The sequence below is a fragment of the Alligator sinensis genome, unplaced genomic scaffold, assembly GCF_000455745.1.
Source record: "Alligator sinensis unplaced genomic scaffold, ASM45574v1 scaffold281_1, whole genome shotgun sequence".
Lineage (NCBI taxonomy): Eukaryota > Metazoa > Chordata > Crocodylia > Alligatoridae > Alligator > Alligator sinensis.
Window position 1 is genome coordinate 801475 of NW_005842306.1, and position 12648 is coordinate 814122.

Here is a 12648-nt window from a genome sequence, read left to right on the forward strand (position 1 = left end):
GAATGGCCCAGCAGGCCGCACTTTGCCCACCCCCCTCAGTAGCTTAAAAACATACTTTTTCTTCCAAAAAGTCTTGATTTCCACTTGATTAAAAACAAGCCTGACTTATGTAGGTTTTCTGTGTATTTTTGCCCATCAGTAACTGTGTTTCATGGTCTCTGTCATAAAACAACTTTCAGCAGCCCCCACTCATCGTATAAAAATCCTTGCGCTTTATACATAGCGCTACTTTATTCTGTAGTAGTCTTCTGCCTTTAGGTCTTCTTCACATACATAATCACTTGTCAGGTGTCACCCATTTGTTTTGTTTTTCTTTCATATAATTTCATTCTCTTCTTCTCTTCAGTGTGCAACTGAGCTCCTTGCTCTTTCACTAATGTTCCATATTGACCTGCCTTCTATTCTAATTACTCACCTAGTTTTTCCCAAGCTATATTTTGACCAGGCTGGAAAAAATCAACATTGACCCCTCCCCTTCCCTCCCCCCATGGATTTTTTATTTAAATCCGTTTTTTTATTTAATCATATGTTTTGATTTTTTTGTTAAGATGATTTTTTTAAATAAACCTGTATAAAGATAGTTTTAATTTAAGATATGCTAAAGATCAAAGATATCATCATGGAATTGGGATTTTAACTTCTCGTTATATACTATTTGAGACAATATATTCATGTAACCTTTTTAGAAAAGTTTTATAAATAGGTCATAACAGGCCACGGACTATATTACGGGCCCAACCTTATGGGGTTCCCAGAGGCTTCTCTGTGGATTAGTAAAGATTAAAGAAAACCATTCTACCCAATGGGATTCAGTGCTCAGTCTAGAAGATCCCATTAAGCATCTCTGTGATGCTTAGTTTCAGTTCTCCAACTGTGGATTTGTGTCTTGAGAGACAGTATCCTTGTTAACAGCAGTATGTGGAGATGAGAGATAACAGACCTGATTACCTACCCATCACCCTGCTGTCTCTCTGCAAGTTTGTGTACACAGAGTCAAGCCCTTACCTCTCTCTAAAAGTGCAAAGTTAAATAAATAAAGGATATCAAACAACAATAATGCACTTTTTGTAAAAAAAAAAAAATGATTAAATCGAGGCTTCCTGATTAATGTTTTAAATTGATTTGATTTTAAACAAATCCACCCTGATTTTCACTCTTTGGTTTCCTTCTTTGCAAGTGAATAAGATCCTAGTTGTGGTTACTCTTGCCTCAGCTGGCATTCTCAGTCACAGTGCGGCTAAAAGCCATAACATTCATTTCTTTGTCCAGGCTTAAAATTACTTCAGGATGGGTGGAAAGCAGGACAGTAGTAATTGTTTTTACTCATGTTACTTGTTGAAGCAATTTTTTGCTGCAGGCAAAATGAAGCCAAAGGCCATGTCCCCACAAGCAGGGGTGTGCAGTTGCCGTGGGGAAAAAAGCAGCAGCACAAATTTGTGCCACTGCTTTTAGCTCTAGTGCACACCCCTGCACAAGGGCTTAGCCCAGGGAAAAATGTTCCAGGTGGGGTCAGGGAGGCTGGGGCCAGCACCTGGGCTGGCTCCAGCAGCCTTACCTGGGGGCCTTCTGGGGCTCCAGCAGCAGCAGTCCAGGTGTGGGGAGCTCTGGCCAGCCAGGCTCTTATTTTGTGTGGTACATGCTGCTGCCATGTGCGCCACCTCACTCTTTTTCTGAGCACTTTTTTTTTATACCAGGATTTCCTTCGAGTTGAACAAATATACAGCATGGAGAACCAAATCATGTGCACAGGGTGCATTTTGCAAATGCACGTGCACACTTATGTGGACATGGCCAAAAGTCGATTCACAAAATGGGCGTACATATCTTTGCACCCCACTTGACCCAAAACCACACTGAGAGAGACTTTTTCTGACATACATCCACTGACTAAAAAGCTCGTAGGTCAAATCTGTGAATGTAATGGCCATTATGTTTACAATGGATTAGTACTTGCAGTTTCAAATCTCTTGTGCACCCCAACACAATAGCAAAAGTGAATGGGCAGGCCTGTGTGTGTGACCATCTGTTTAAAGGTAGAAATGTATATTAAAGTGAGTAATCAATCTGTACTTGTATCAGATGAAGAGACTGGCATGTTGAAGGAAAGCCTCCAGACTACCAAAAAGAGATACTGCTGTCTTATTTTGATTATGCTTAAGAAACTTTTAAAACATTTCCTATGTATTAAAGCAGGGCCACATGTGGCCCATAAGGGGCCAGCACGTGCCTGGTAAACCCCTGAAACGTCCTCTCCCATTGCCATGTGGGGCAGAAAGGCCCATGAGGGGGCTGTGTGCTGCTGACACTGCCTGCATGGCAAGGGATAGGAAATTGCAAGGGCTTGCATTACAGCATATGGCAGTGCAGCATGTGGGCTTCAGACCCACTGAAGTTGGACGACCGTGTATTCAAGCATAGGCTCTTAAGTACACATTTAGTGATACATGCAGCTCTTACCAATGTTCCCATGGCTGAATGCAAGCATAGGGGTGGGAGGAAAGTAGTATTAGGGCTGTTCAAAAAATTATCATCAGATGTTTTTAAATAAAATACTCGTTTCTTTTTTTAAATATATTTTTTTGCAAAAACAGTCTGCTTTCCACAGTTATTCCATTGTGCACAGAAAACTGAACCAATGAAAACTGAAAAAAAATTACTTCAAAGCTGAAATACTTGGTCCACAGACTGAAGCATGTTGATTTCAATATGACTCATAGGAGATGTAGATCAGATGTCTGACATCCTTCTTCTCATCTCTGATGTTCCCCAGCTAGACCACATCTGACATGATACACTTGGGACAGCCTCTATCAGCAGTTGTCATATCCAGGTATCATGGAAAATCCTTTTCCGATGCAGAATAATTCAGCAGTCTGGGTAAAAAATAAAATGTCAGCATTTCAGTTTTAAAATACTGCCTTGGTGCCTTACACTTTCATTGTCCTCTGTAGGCTAGACTCCTTGCTTGGACTCCATCTCTTACCAGGCACAACAGTCTTCCCTGCTGGTGAAGGAAGACAATGGATTGAAGGGCTGCAGTTCAACCAGACTGAGTTCACTCTGCACAGGAGGAGGGTGAGAGAATGAGGCACCACAGCTGCATTACTGATTTAAAATACTGTCATTTTTGATATTTTGCCAAAAGTAGACATTTTCTGTGGAATTCAACACCCATTTTTGGCCAGTTCTACCCAAGATATCTGAAGCTGAAAGGTGATAATGGAGGATCTTTGCCAGTGTCTCAGTTAGCTTCCTTTAATGAAATGTTAGGCATTAGGCAATCAGTCTGATTCCTTTCAAAGACCCTTTCAAGTTCCTGGAAAAGTGCTCAATGCAGATATCAATACCATCTTTTTTTTTTACTCAAAGATGGAGTTTGGGGATTTTGAGCTTTTTTTTAGCTTAGCAGAGTTTCATTTCTGCCACAAGGCTGCTCATTGGTGACACATAGGGGGTGCACGTGTGTGCATGTGCACCACCTGAGATTGGCAGTGCATCCCCTGAGAGAAGTGCTGCCAGCAGCACCTGCGGGTGGTCACTGCTTGCCACCTCCCAGTGTCTATGGGCGGTCGCTGATTGCTGCTGAATGCCACTGATGCTTCTGGCAGCATCTGTGGGTGGTTGCCGGTTGGTGCTCACCACACCCCTCCCAGCCACCGCCACCGCCTGTGAGCGGTCGCTGTGCACCCCCCAGGCTCCGTGGGCACACATCATTCATGGGGCTGCTGCATTTCCAGAGTATAAAATCATAAATGCTTTTACCTAGATATGCCTGTTTGTTTGTAGTTTAGTCACCATGCCGAGGCTCCCGCATGATGATATGACTGCCACTGTCCTGAGTGGAAGATCTAAAACTAATACCTTCCACATCCAGACCAGGGTCAAACAAGGTTGCATGATCGCCCCCACGCTGTTCACCATCTACCTGACCATCATCATCCACCAAGATGATCTACCATCTGGCCTCAATATCCAATATCGACCGAATGGGAAGCTTTTCAATCTTGGGCGCTTCCAGGCAAAAATGAAATTCATCACCAAGGACATCCACGACCTTCAGTTTGTGGATGATTGCTGCGTGATGGCTCACTCTGCACAGGATGGTAGCTGAACATTCCTCGTGCTATCTGCATAGACAGGGAGGCTCTGGAGTACATGGAGCACTTTCCGCATCTCAGCAGCCACCTCTCTCAACGGGCTACCATCGATAAAGAAGTCCAGCACTAGGTCAACTGCATCAGTGCTGCTTTCTTCAAGCTGCGACAACATGTCTTTGAAAATAGAGACCTTTGGAAGTCTGTGAAGGTCCTGGTTTACAAAGCTGTTATGCTGACCACCCTCCTATACTGCAGTGAAACCTGGACCATCTACCAATGCCATATTAAGACCCTTGAGCACTTTCACCAGTGGTGCTTGCGTCGAATCCTGGGGATCAAATGGGAGGCCATCCGGACCAATGCAAGCATCCTCCATGAAGCTGCGTCCACCAGCATCAAAGCCTTGCTCTTGAGAAATCAACTCTGATGGATGGGCCACTGCATCTGGATGTCCAAGAACTGCCTCCCTCACCAGATTCTCTTTTCCCAGCTCTCTGTTGACCAGCGCTCAAAGGGCAGCCAAAGGCAATGGTACAAAGACACACTCAAGGTCACCCTCAAACATGGAGGCATCAACACCAATAGCTGGAAGGAGCAAGCTGCTGATCGTTTGGTGTGGCACCACCTGGTCCACCAAGACACACACCACTTCAAGGCCCAACAACTCGATACTGAGGTGGAACGGCAGCAGTGGAGGAAGGAGAAGGAGACTAACCCAGGGCTGCAAATCCCACTCCCCCATGCAACAACATGCCCCCATTGCCGAAGAATGTGTGTATCCAGAATTGGGCTCCTCAGTCACCTGAGGACCCATCCAGCCTGGTGGATGTCATCCTTGACTCCAAGGGACTGCCAACAACGATCCACATGATCCCTTATGCCCCAAAAAACAACAGAAAAGAAGAAAAGGAAACAGTTCACCACCAGATAGTGATTGCAGTAGCCAGCTGGGCTGTCTGTATCATGGGCACTTTAAGACAATCATTATCCTTGAACAGAACTGGGGAAATAATAGATTTTTTATTTTGGTGGCCAAACTGAAAAAATCAGTTAAGATTGATTGAAACTGGGGGTAGGGAGGGGGGGAAGTTTTTTAGTGAAACAAAAAACATGTCCCCAAAAGTGTGTTTTCATTTAATATAAAAATGGTCATTTAACCTGGAATGAAATGTTCATCGTTGGTTTATTATTTTTGCCATTTTTTCCTTTTAATTCAGGTACATTTTTACATGAAAAATGCTATTTTAAAATTGGAAGTCAAGATTTTGGAAACAAAATGTTGCAGCATTTCCAAAATGAAATAAATCATATTGATGTAAAATAGTTTGACTTTTTTTAAAAATACTCCCAGGATTTTTTTGGTCAAAACTATTCACCAAAAAACCTGAATTTGTGATTAATCTGGTCCTTCGAAAAACTCAATTTTTTAGCAAATTTATTATATATATCAAAATGAATTTAGATCTCTCTGTAATATAGCAAACCATACTGGTTCCTAGTGTAATTCTGAAAAAGTCAGTTATAGCAATGGTCAGTTTGGCCCAATGTATTGCTTCATGTATGAAACTACAGTGCATTTCCTGAACTGGTTTATTGCTGTAACAAATAGTCTGTAGTTTGTTTTTAAACAGAGACCCAAAAAGGAAAATATGGCTAGATTCAAATTAATATCTTTATTGTGTGGGTTTTTAAGTTTTCCCATCTAGTATGCTACATGAAATTGTTTTAGTGTCAGTTGATACATTTTTTTAAAGTTTTAGTAGAAAGGAAAATATGAGATCATTTTTGCCAAAAGATAAGAACTGAGCTTCAACTCAGGAAGAAAAAGATGACATGAAACACTTTCAGCAAAATAGCTTTCTGGTTCACTGGTCTGTGTTTTCCACTATTTACAATTCATAATGGATTTCCTGTCATACCTGTTTGAGTATCATTGTAGAGTCTTTGCTTCTAGGCACGCACCTCTCGAAATATGAGCTCAAATGGTAATTTTAATTGAGAAGAGATATTAAGCTGATGCACTCAGGCTCCAGCTATTAAATCTAAGGCAAAATTCTTGTCGGTTTCAGTGAATGCAGAGTGGAATCTTGGGAAGATGTCACACCGCATTGCTACTGTTGCAAATGTAGTTTAGAGAAAAATATTGTAATTACCTATGGGCCATAGGTTTCACTCTGCTCAGTGAAAACTATGTGGAGGTCTCCACATCTTCTCCACCTGCTTGCCTTCTTCCACTTTTGTGTGTCCCTACCTCCTTGTGGCCAACCTCCCCTATTTGTGAGGTTCCAAATCCTTGAGTACTGTCACCTTTTCTTATTCTCCTCAATATACAATCCAGGAAGCTACCTTATGCAGTCTGCATCCTGTCTACCCTGCTGTTCTGCAGACCATCTGGGTATTGCTTCTCACTACCTGTCAGCCCTTACATGCCCATGGTATGGAGATCCAGACTTGTACCTAAGGTGAAAGTTACACAGAGAACAAGTAACAAAACTAAGCTTTAGGGTATTTGACCAATCAAAGTTTGGTCAACTGACTGGTCAAAAATCAGTAAAAAATTGTGAAAAATTGCCAATAGGTCCAAATAATATACAGAAAAATTGCAAAATTTTTTATTGTATCAAAAAGCAATAAAAAGTAATATTTCTTTCAAGAAAACTACACAAAAAATGTAGTTCCTTTGTAAAATTGCTATAATCTTTGACCAGTCAAAAATATACTGTTAATTAACCATTCAGTTGACGATATTTGACCAGCTTACCGACCCTACTAAGATTAGAACACAAAGATTCACATTTCCAAGCTCACGTATAAATTAGTTCTTAAAGATTTTAGGGAGTTACTGTGTGAATGCAAATGTGTCCATGCTGGGAGTGGCAGTAGCAGAAAGTTAAAGGCTAAGTACATACAGTCAAAGCCCAAGGAAGAACTGATTCAATCTTTATAGGTTTCTCTAAACTGCATAGATTGAACGAATAACAAACAGAACAGATGTTTACTTTTGAGATGGGAAAGGCAGGCGGAGGCCTGCATTGGCCCAGGCCAAAAGGAAGAGGGCACTAGAGCATACTCCCAGGCTACTGGCCATCACCAGGCGATCCCTCATTAGCTGGCTGGCGCATGACCCCAACCCCTTGTCCCCCTGCAGTGGGGAATAGTCCCCCGTTCCTGGGTGGTCCCAAGCTGGGTATCTGCACACATGTGGGGAGCTCCAGGCTCCTGGGGGTTTCCCTCAGCTGGCCTGGTATTCCCCAAGCCCTGGTCTGCCCAGCTGTGGAGGTGGACGAGGGTAATTCCCTTTCCTTCCCTGCAGCCAGGCCAGGTCAGTAGGAGTTAGTGACGCACTGAGGGGAGAGGGAAAGGAGTTCCCCTCCCAGGCCTGGCCCCTGAGTCCTTCTGGACTGGGATATGATTCCCACTCCATATGGCCGAGCCTGTGAGTCACTGATGCCCAGCGCAGAAGGAAACTCCCCACCCCAATCTCAGCCCTTAGAGCTGCGGGGGGCTGGCCCCAAGGGGGGTTTCCTATGTCCCTGCCCAGTGGGGCTGGCTCCATAGAAAGAAGTATTGGCCCTGCCACCCAGCACAAGTCCCTGAAGCTGCTCACTGCATTGTTCTGGCTACTGCTGGGGCTGGGCTCTGAAGGAGGCTTTTGCCGGGCAGCAGAGCCCAATCGGAGCTCCCTGTATGGAGCATGCCTGTCCCTGCTGCTGCCTGGCTTAAGCTCCCCAGGCCACCTGGTTCATTCTGCTGGAGCCTGGCATCAGCAGCAGCCAGTGAGATGCACTGGGAAGCTCAGACGCTTGTGCCAGGTGGCAGGGACAGTTGTGCTCCTTAGAAACCAGGGAGGAAGCCCCCCGCCATGCAAACTCCCCATGCTGGCTCAGAGCCAGGGCCACGTGGCAGTGGGACTCTGTTCCCACCTCCCCTCAGCGGGTCAGAGGCAGAGACTTGCAGGGGGCAGAGCTGTGCAGCAGGCCCAGCCTGGAGGGTAAAGGGTAAGGACTCTTGTGGCATGACTCCCTTCCCACCTCCACAGGCAGACCCCAGCTGGAGGGGAGGGGGAGCCCGGGTCAGGCAGAGGTCTCCTTTGCCCTGCCTGCCACCTGCCTGCCCCTGCTCTGTGACAGCTCGGGGCAGGGCCAGCCCAGCTGGACAGAGCACAGAAGCACTGTCAGAGGCTAGCCTGCCTGCCCACAAAGGTTCCTGGGATGCTGGGGGACTGTGACCTAACTTGAGTCAGGAGGGAATCTGGGACAGAAGTTCCATAAACTGGTTTAACCTCAATCAGTTAAACCTGATACTACATCCTTCCAGGTTTATCTTAAACTGGGTTCACCCATTTTGAACTGGCTTATGTGCACTGAAATTCTGTTCTATTACAGATTTAAACCATTTTCCAGTCACTTGAAGTGGTTTATATGTAACTTCTGTCCCTAGCCAAGATGAACATCTTGGCTAAGTACAGACAGTCAAAAAGCCCAAAGCTGAATAGATGCAATCTTTGTAGGTTAGTCTACGCTGTGTAAATTGAACCAGTAATTAAGTGGACAGACATTCACTTTTGATTCTGGAAATGCAACCACATGCCTGCAATGGCCTAGGCCAAGCTATGGGGGGCACTAGAGCATGCCTCCCTGCTCAGCTTGGGCCAAGGCTAGCCTGCCCACCCTATGAGGGGGGTTTGGCGTAGGAGGTGAAAAGCATCCTGGGGTGCTGAGAGACTGTGAGTTAACTTGAATCTGGAGGGGATCTGGGACAGAAGTTCAATAAATCAATTTAACCTAAATCAGTTAAGTCTGATATTACATCTACCCATCTTAAACTGAACTTCTGTTGTGTTACACATTTAAACTCGTTTCCAATCTCTTATACTGGTTTGTGTGTAACTTCTGTCCCTAGCTGTTGTAAGAGTGGTTCTCTTGACCAAAGCTAGCTAGTTAGTTGATTTCCCTGAGCTTGAACTGCACTCACCGCAAACACTCCAGGGCACTCAGTGATGCTCAAGAACACAGCTGTCAGCTTCAGTATTCTGACCTGCACAAAAAGGAGGAAGGTGGGGAATCATTATGCCAACCTGAGTTAGACTGTCAGCAACGCCTGCATCAAGGAGCTGTGAAGAAATAAGAAGCAATTGGGGGATATAAGGACTGACATTGGGAGGAAGATTTTTTTAATGAAGGGAAAAGGACTATAGCCCAGCACTAATGATGACATGGATATAAATGTGTGGTGTTTTTTGCTCCTCGTATTGCATTTGTCTTCTCTAACACAAGGGCATTGCCTTTGAAACTTTTAATGAATAAGTTTTCCTCATTTCCCATATCCCAGACTCTTTATGCATTGAATATGCTGCAATTACTGAGAGGGGACAAATGTAGATGTGCGTCTTACTTAAAGTGCTGTTTTTTGTTCCCTCAATATGTCTGCTTCAGCTTTGTTGAACTGCTAATTAGTCACTTACTACACTTTTCTAGAGCCTATTCAAACTGCAGCAAACACATTCAGGAGACTTATTTCCTCTAATTTGTCCCCTCATATTTAGGACTTGCTTATTCAGTGTTAATTCTTTATAAACAGCCTATTACAGCTGTTATCAATGTTATCAATGTTGTCTTATTAATCTAAATGAAAGGGGATTTGCAGACTGGAAAGAAAAAGAGAACAAGGGTATATTTGTAAAGATACAACAGGGCAGGAGACAGGACTGCATGGTAACTTCTTTACTGCTCCAATGTAAAACCGAGCTGTTGAGCAGAACATGGAGAGATGAGGGGAAAGAAAGAAAACTTAAGCAGTGCGCCAGCATGTGCCTTAATCTGTTCCCCACTGAAGTTGGTGGAAGTCTTTCTGTTGCCTTCATTGAGTTTTGGATCAGACCTACAATGCAAAACAGAGAGGGTAAGTGAAGTCAATGTAGTCACTCTGAATATCAGACCTCATCCAAGGGACACAGAGAGGTAAAGTATGAATAAGACAAGAGACTGAAGCTTAGCTTCTCAAATAAACACTGCTTCTCTTCACATTTCACCTTTCATTTCAGTTTTCCCCTAGTCAGAGACATGCTGATACTGTGCATTTGTAACCTCTTGATTCCTTTTAGCACTGGAGCAGTAGGGATTGTAAAAGTCAAAGAGAAATCCTAGGTACTGTCTTGGAGCTGAGCTGCACCACAAGGACTTTGTGATAGTTCTGCCTTGCAGGTGGCAAAACTCTGATGCTGTAACTAATAGCTTACATTACTTAACTGCTCTGTTTTGTTTCCTAGGGTTTGGCATGACCACCCCAGCCACCGTTGGAGGCAAAATTTTTCTGATATTTTACGGCCTTATAGGATGTGCAGGGACCATTTTGTTCTTTAACCTGTTCCTGGAACGTTTGATCACAGTCATAGCCTACGTCATGAAATCTTGCCATGAGAGACAGCTAAGGAGAAAAGGGGTCCTTCCTCACGATGGCCGACGAGGTTCAGGGAACTCTGAGGTGGACAGCTTGGCAGGCTGGAAACCTTCTGTGTACTATGTCATGCTCATTTTATGCATAGCATCACTTATTATTTCCTGTTGTGCCTCTGCAATGTACACACCAATTGAAGGATGGAGTTATTTTGACTCACTCTACTTTTGCTTTGTGGCCTTCAGCACTATTGGTTTTGGTGACTTGGTCAGCAGCCAGAATGCACAGTATGAAAGTCAAGACCTCTACCGGTTTGGCAACTTTATCTTCATACTCATGGGGGTTTGCTGTATCTACTCCTTATTTAATGTGATCTCTATTGTCATCAAACAGTCTATAAATTGGATATTGAAAAAGATGGATTGCCGGTGCTGCCACAGATGCCAAAGAAAATTTTTTAGGTCACGGAGGAACGTGGTGATGCCAGGGAATGTTCGGAACCGGCGAAACATCTCCATTGAGACCGACGGCATCAACGAGAGCGACACAGATGGTCGTCGACTGTCTGGCGAGATGATCTCCATGAAAGATTTTTTAGCTTCCAACAAAGTTTCACTGGCCATCATGCAAAAACAGCTGTCAGAAACTGCCAATGGGTATCCCAGGCAAATGAGCTCTAATTCTAGACAAAATGGATTCTCTGGCGGGATAGGAGCCCTGGCAATTATGAATAACAGGCTGGCAGAGACAAGCGTGGATAGGTAAAATGAAAAACAATAAGAAATACTTTGAAAATTAGTGTGGAATCAGTGTGGAAATCAGTAGGAAGTGAATGTCATCAGAGAGGCAGAGCAAACTGAGTAGGACACGTTCTGTTAGAAGATCTCTCATTCTTTTTAAAGTTTTTTTGGTGGAGGAGGGATTTCCATTGGTATTCTTTGCACTGCTCAGATTGCTACTCTCTGTTCTCCCATTCTTTCTGTTCCACAAACAGGGCACAGAAGACAATATGACCAATAAAACATAATGGAGCCCCCAAGAAATCTTCTGCAGCTGATTTCCTGCATTTATGCTAAATTCAGATTAAGGGATAAGGAATTGATGGCCTTGGGAGAAATTACCTTTCACTTCTCCAGAATTAAATTCTTTAATTCACAAATTGTAATTAATTCTATAATTCACTTTATTTTTTCTCCCATTTGCTTGGGACCTGACTTCTGAATGTAGCATGTCTGAGACAGAAACAGAAACCATTGTAAGCCTTATTCTGTGATGTCTATGCTATTGCACTCCTATTTAAGTCAGTGAAAAACAAACACATCTCATGTCTCTAAATGGATTCCTGTTGTGAAACACTATAATTGTAAAGTCAACTTCTGCCATGAAATGTATCAGTGTAAATCAAAAATAGTTCCATCAAAGTCAATAGAGCTCCTCTGGAATTACACTGGTATAACTGAGAACAGAATTGGACCCCTAGAATGTCATTCAGTCTTCCCTTTAAAAGGACGCTGTCAAAAGTAGTAGAATCAAGATTTGGTCTACTTTTCCTTGTTGATGTTTGTTTCCAAAGGACATGTGACCAACCTTTTCTAAGTTATTTTTCCTTCTATAATTGAATGAATATAGTTTCCTTTAAACCAATTAAATTAAATTGAAACTAGCCATATAAACAAGTCTCATAGGTAACTCTACAATAACAAAATAAGGACTTTTCAAACTCTGTTTGTATTGTGCCCAATCAAGACTGAACAACTGAGCATAACAAACAAGCAATAGTAATGCTTATATAGTGAATAGGTTGCATTATGAAAATAAATTACAATGGAAATAGATTACAATAGATTATTATAAGCAACTATGCGCACAGAAAAAGTAAAAAATGCTGAAAAACAGTTTGACAAAGTCCATTTTTAACATTCATGTAACTTTATCATTCTCTACGTGTTTTCTGGCCCTTGGTGATGATAATGACAGGGTCTTGATTAGAGAAATGGAAAATGTATAACTCCTCATTTTGCTACATAAAATGATCCGAGTGCTCATCATGAACAGGCAGAGGACGTCAATGAGAACTGCATTAATAGTGAGAAAAACATGGAAACAGAAAATTAGACAAGTTAATGGCTGTCATATGGCATTTTGTATCATGAGC

At 43.1% G+C, this 12648-nt stretch overlaps 1 protein-coding gene across 1 annotated transcript; it reads left to right on the forward strand.

The window, feature by feature from the left end:
• Positions 1-3796: 3796 nt before the first annotated feature.
• On the forward strand, positions 3797-12356 carry KCNK13 (potassium two pore domain channel subfamily K member 13). The gene is made up of 3 exons (XM_006028362.2): positions 3797-4059; positions 9000-9004; positions 10366-12356. The coding sequence occupies exons 1-3, from the start codon at positions 3797-3799 to the stop codon at positions 11256-11258; spliced, it is 1161 nt and encodes a 386-aa protein (XP_006028424.1). The 3' UTR covers positions 11259-12356.
• The last annotated feature ends 292 nt before the right edge of the window (positions 12357-12648 follow it).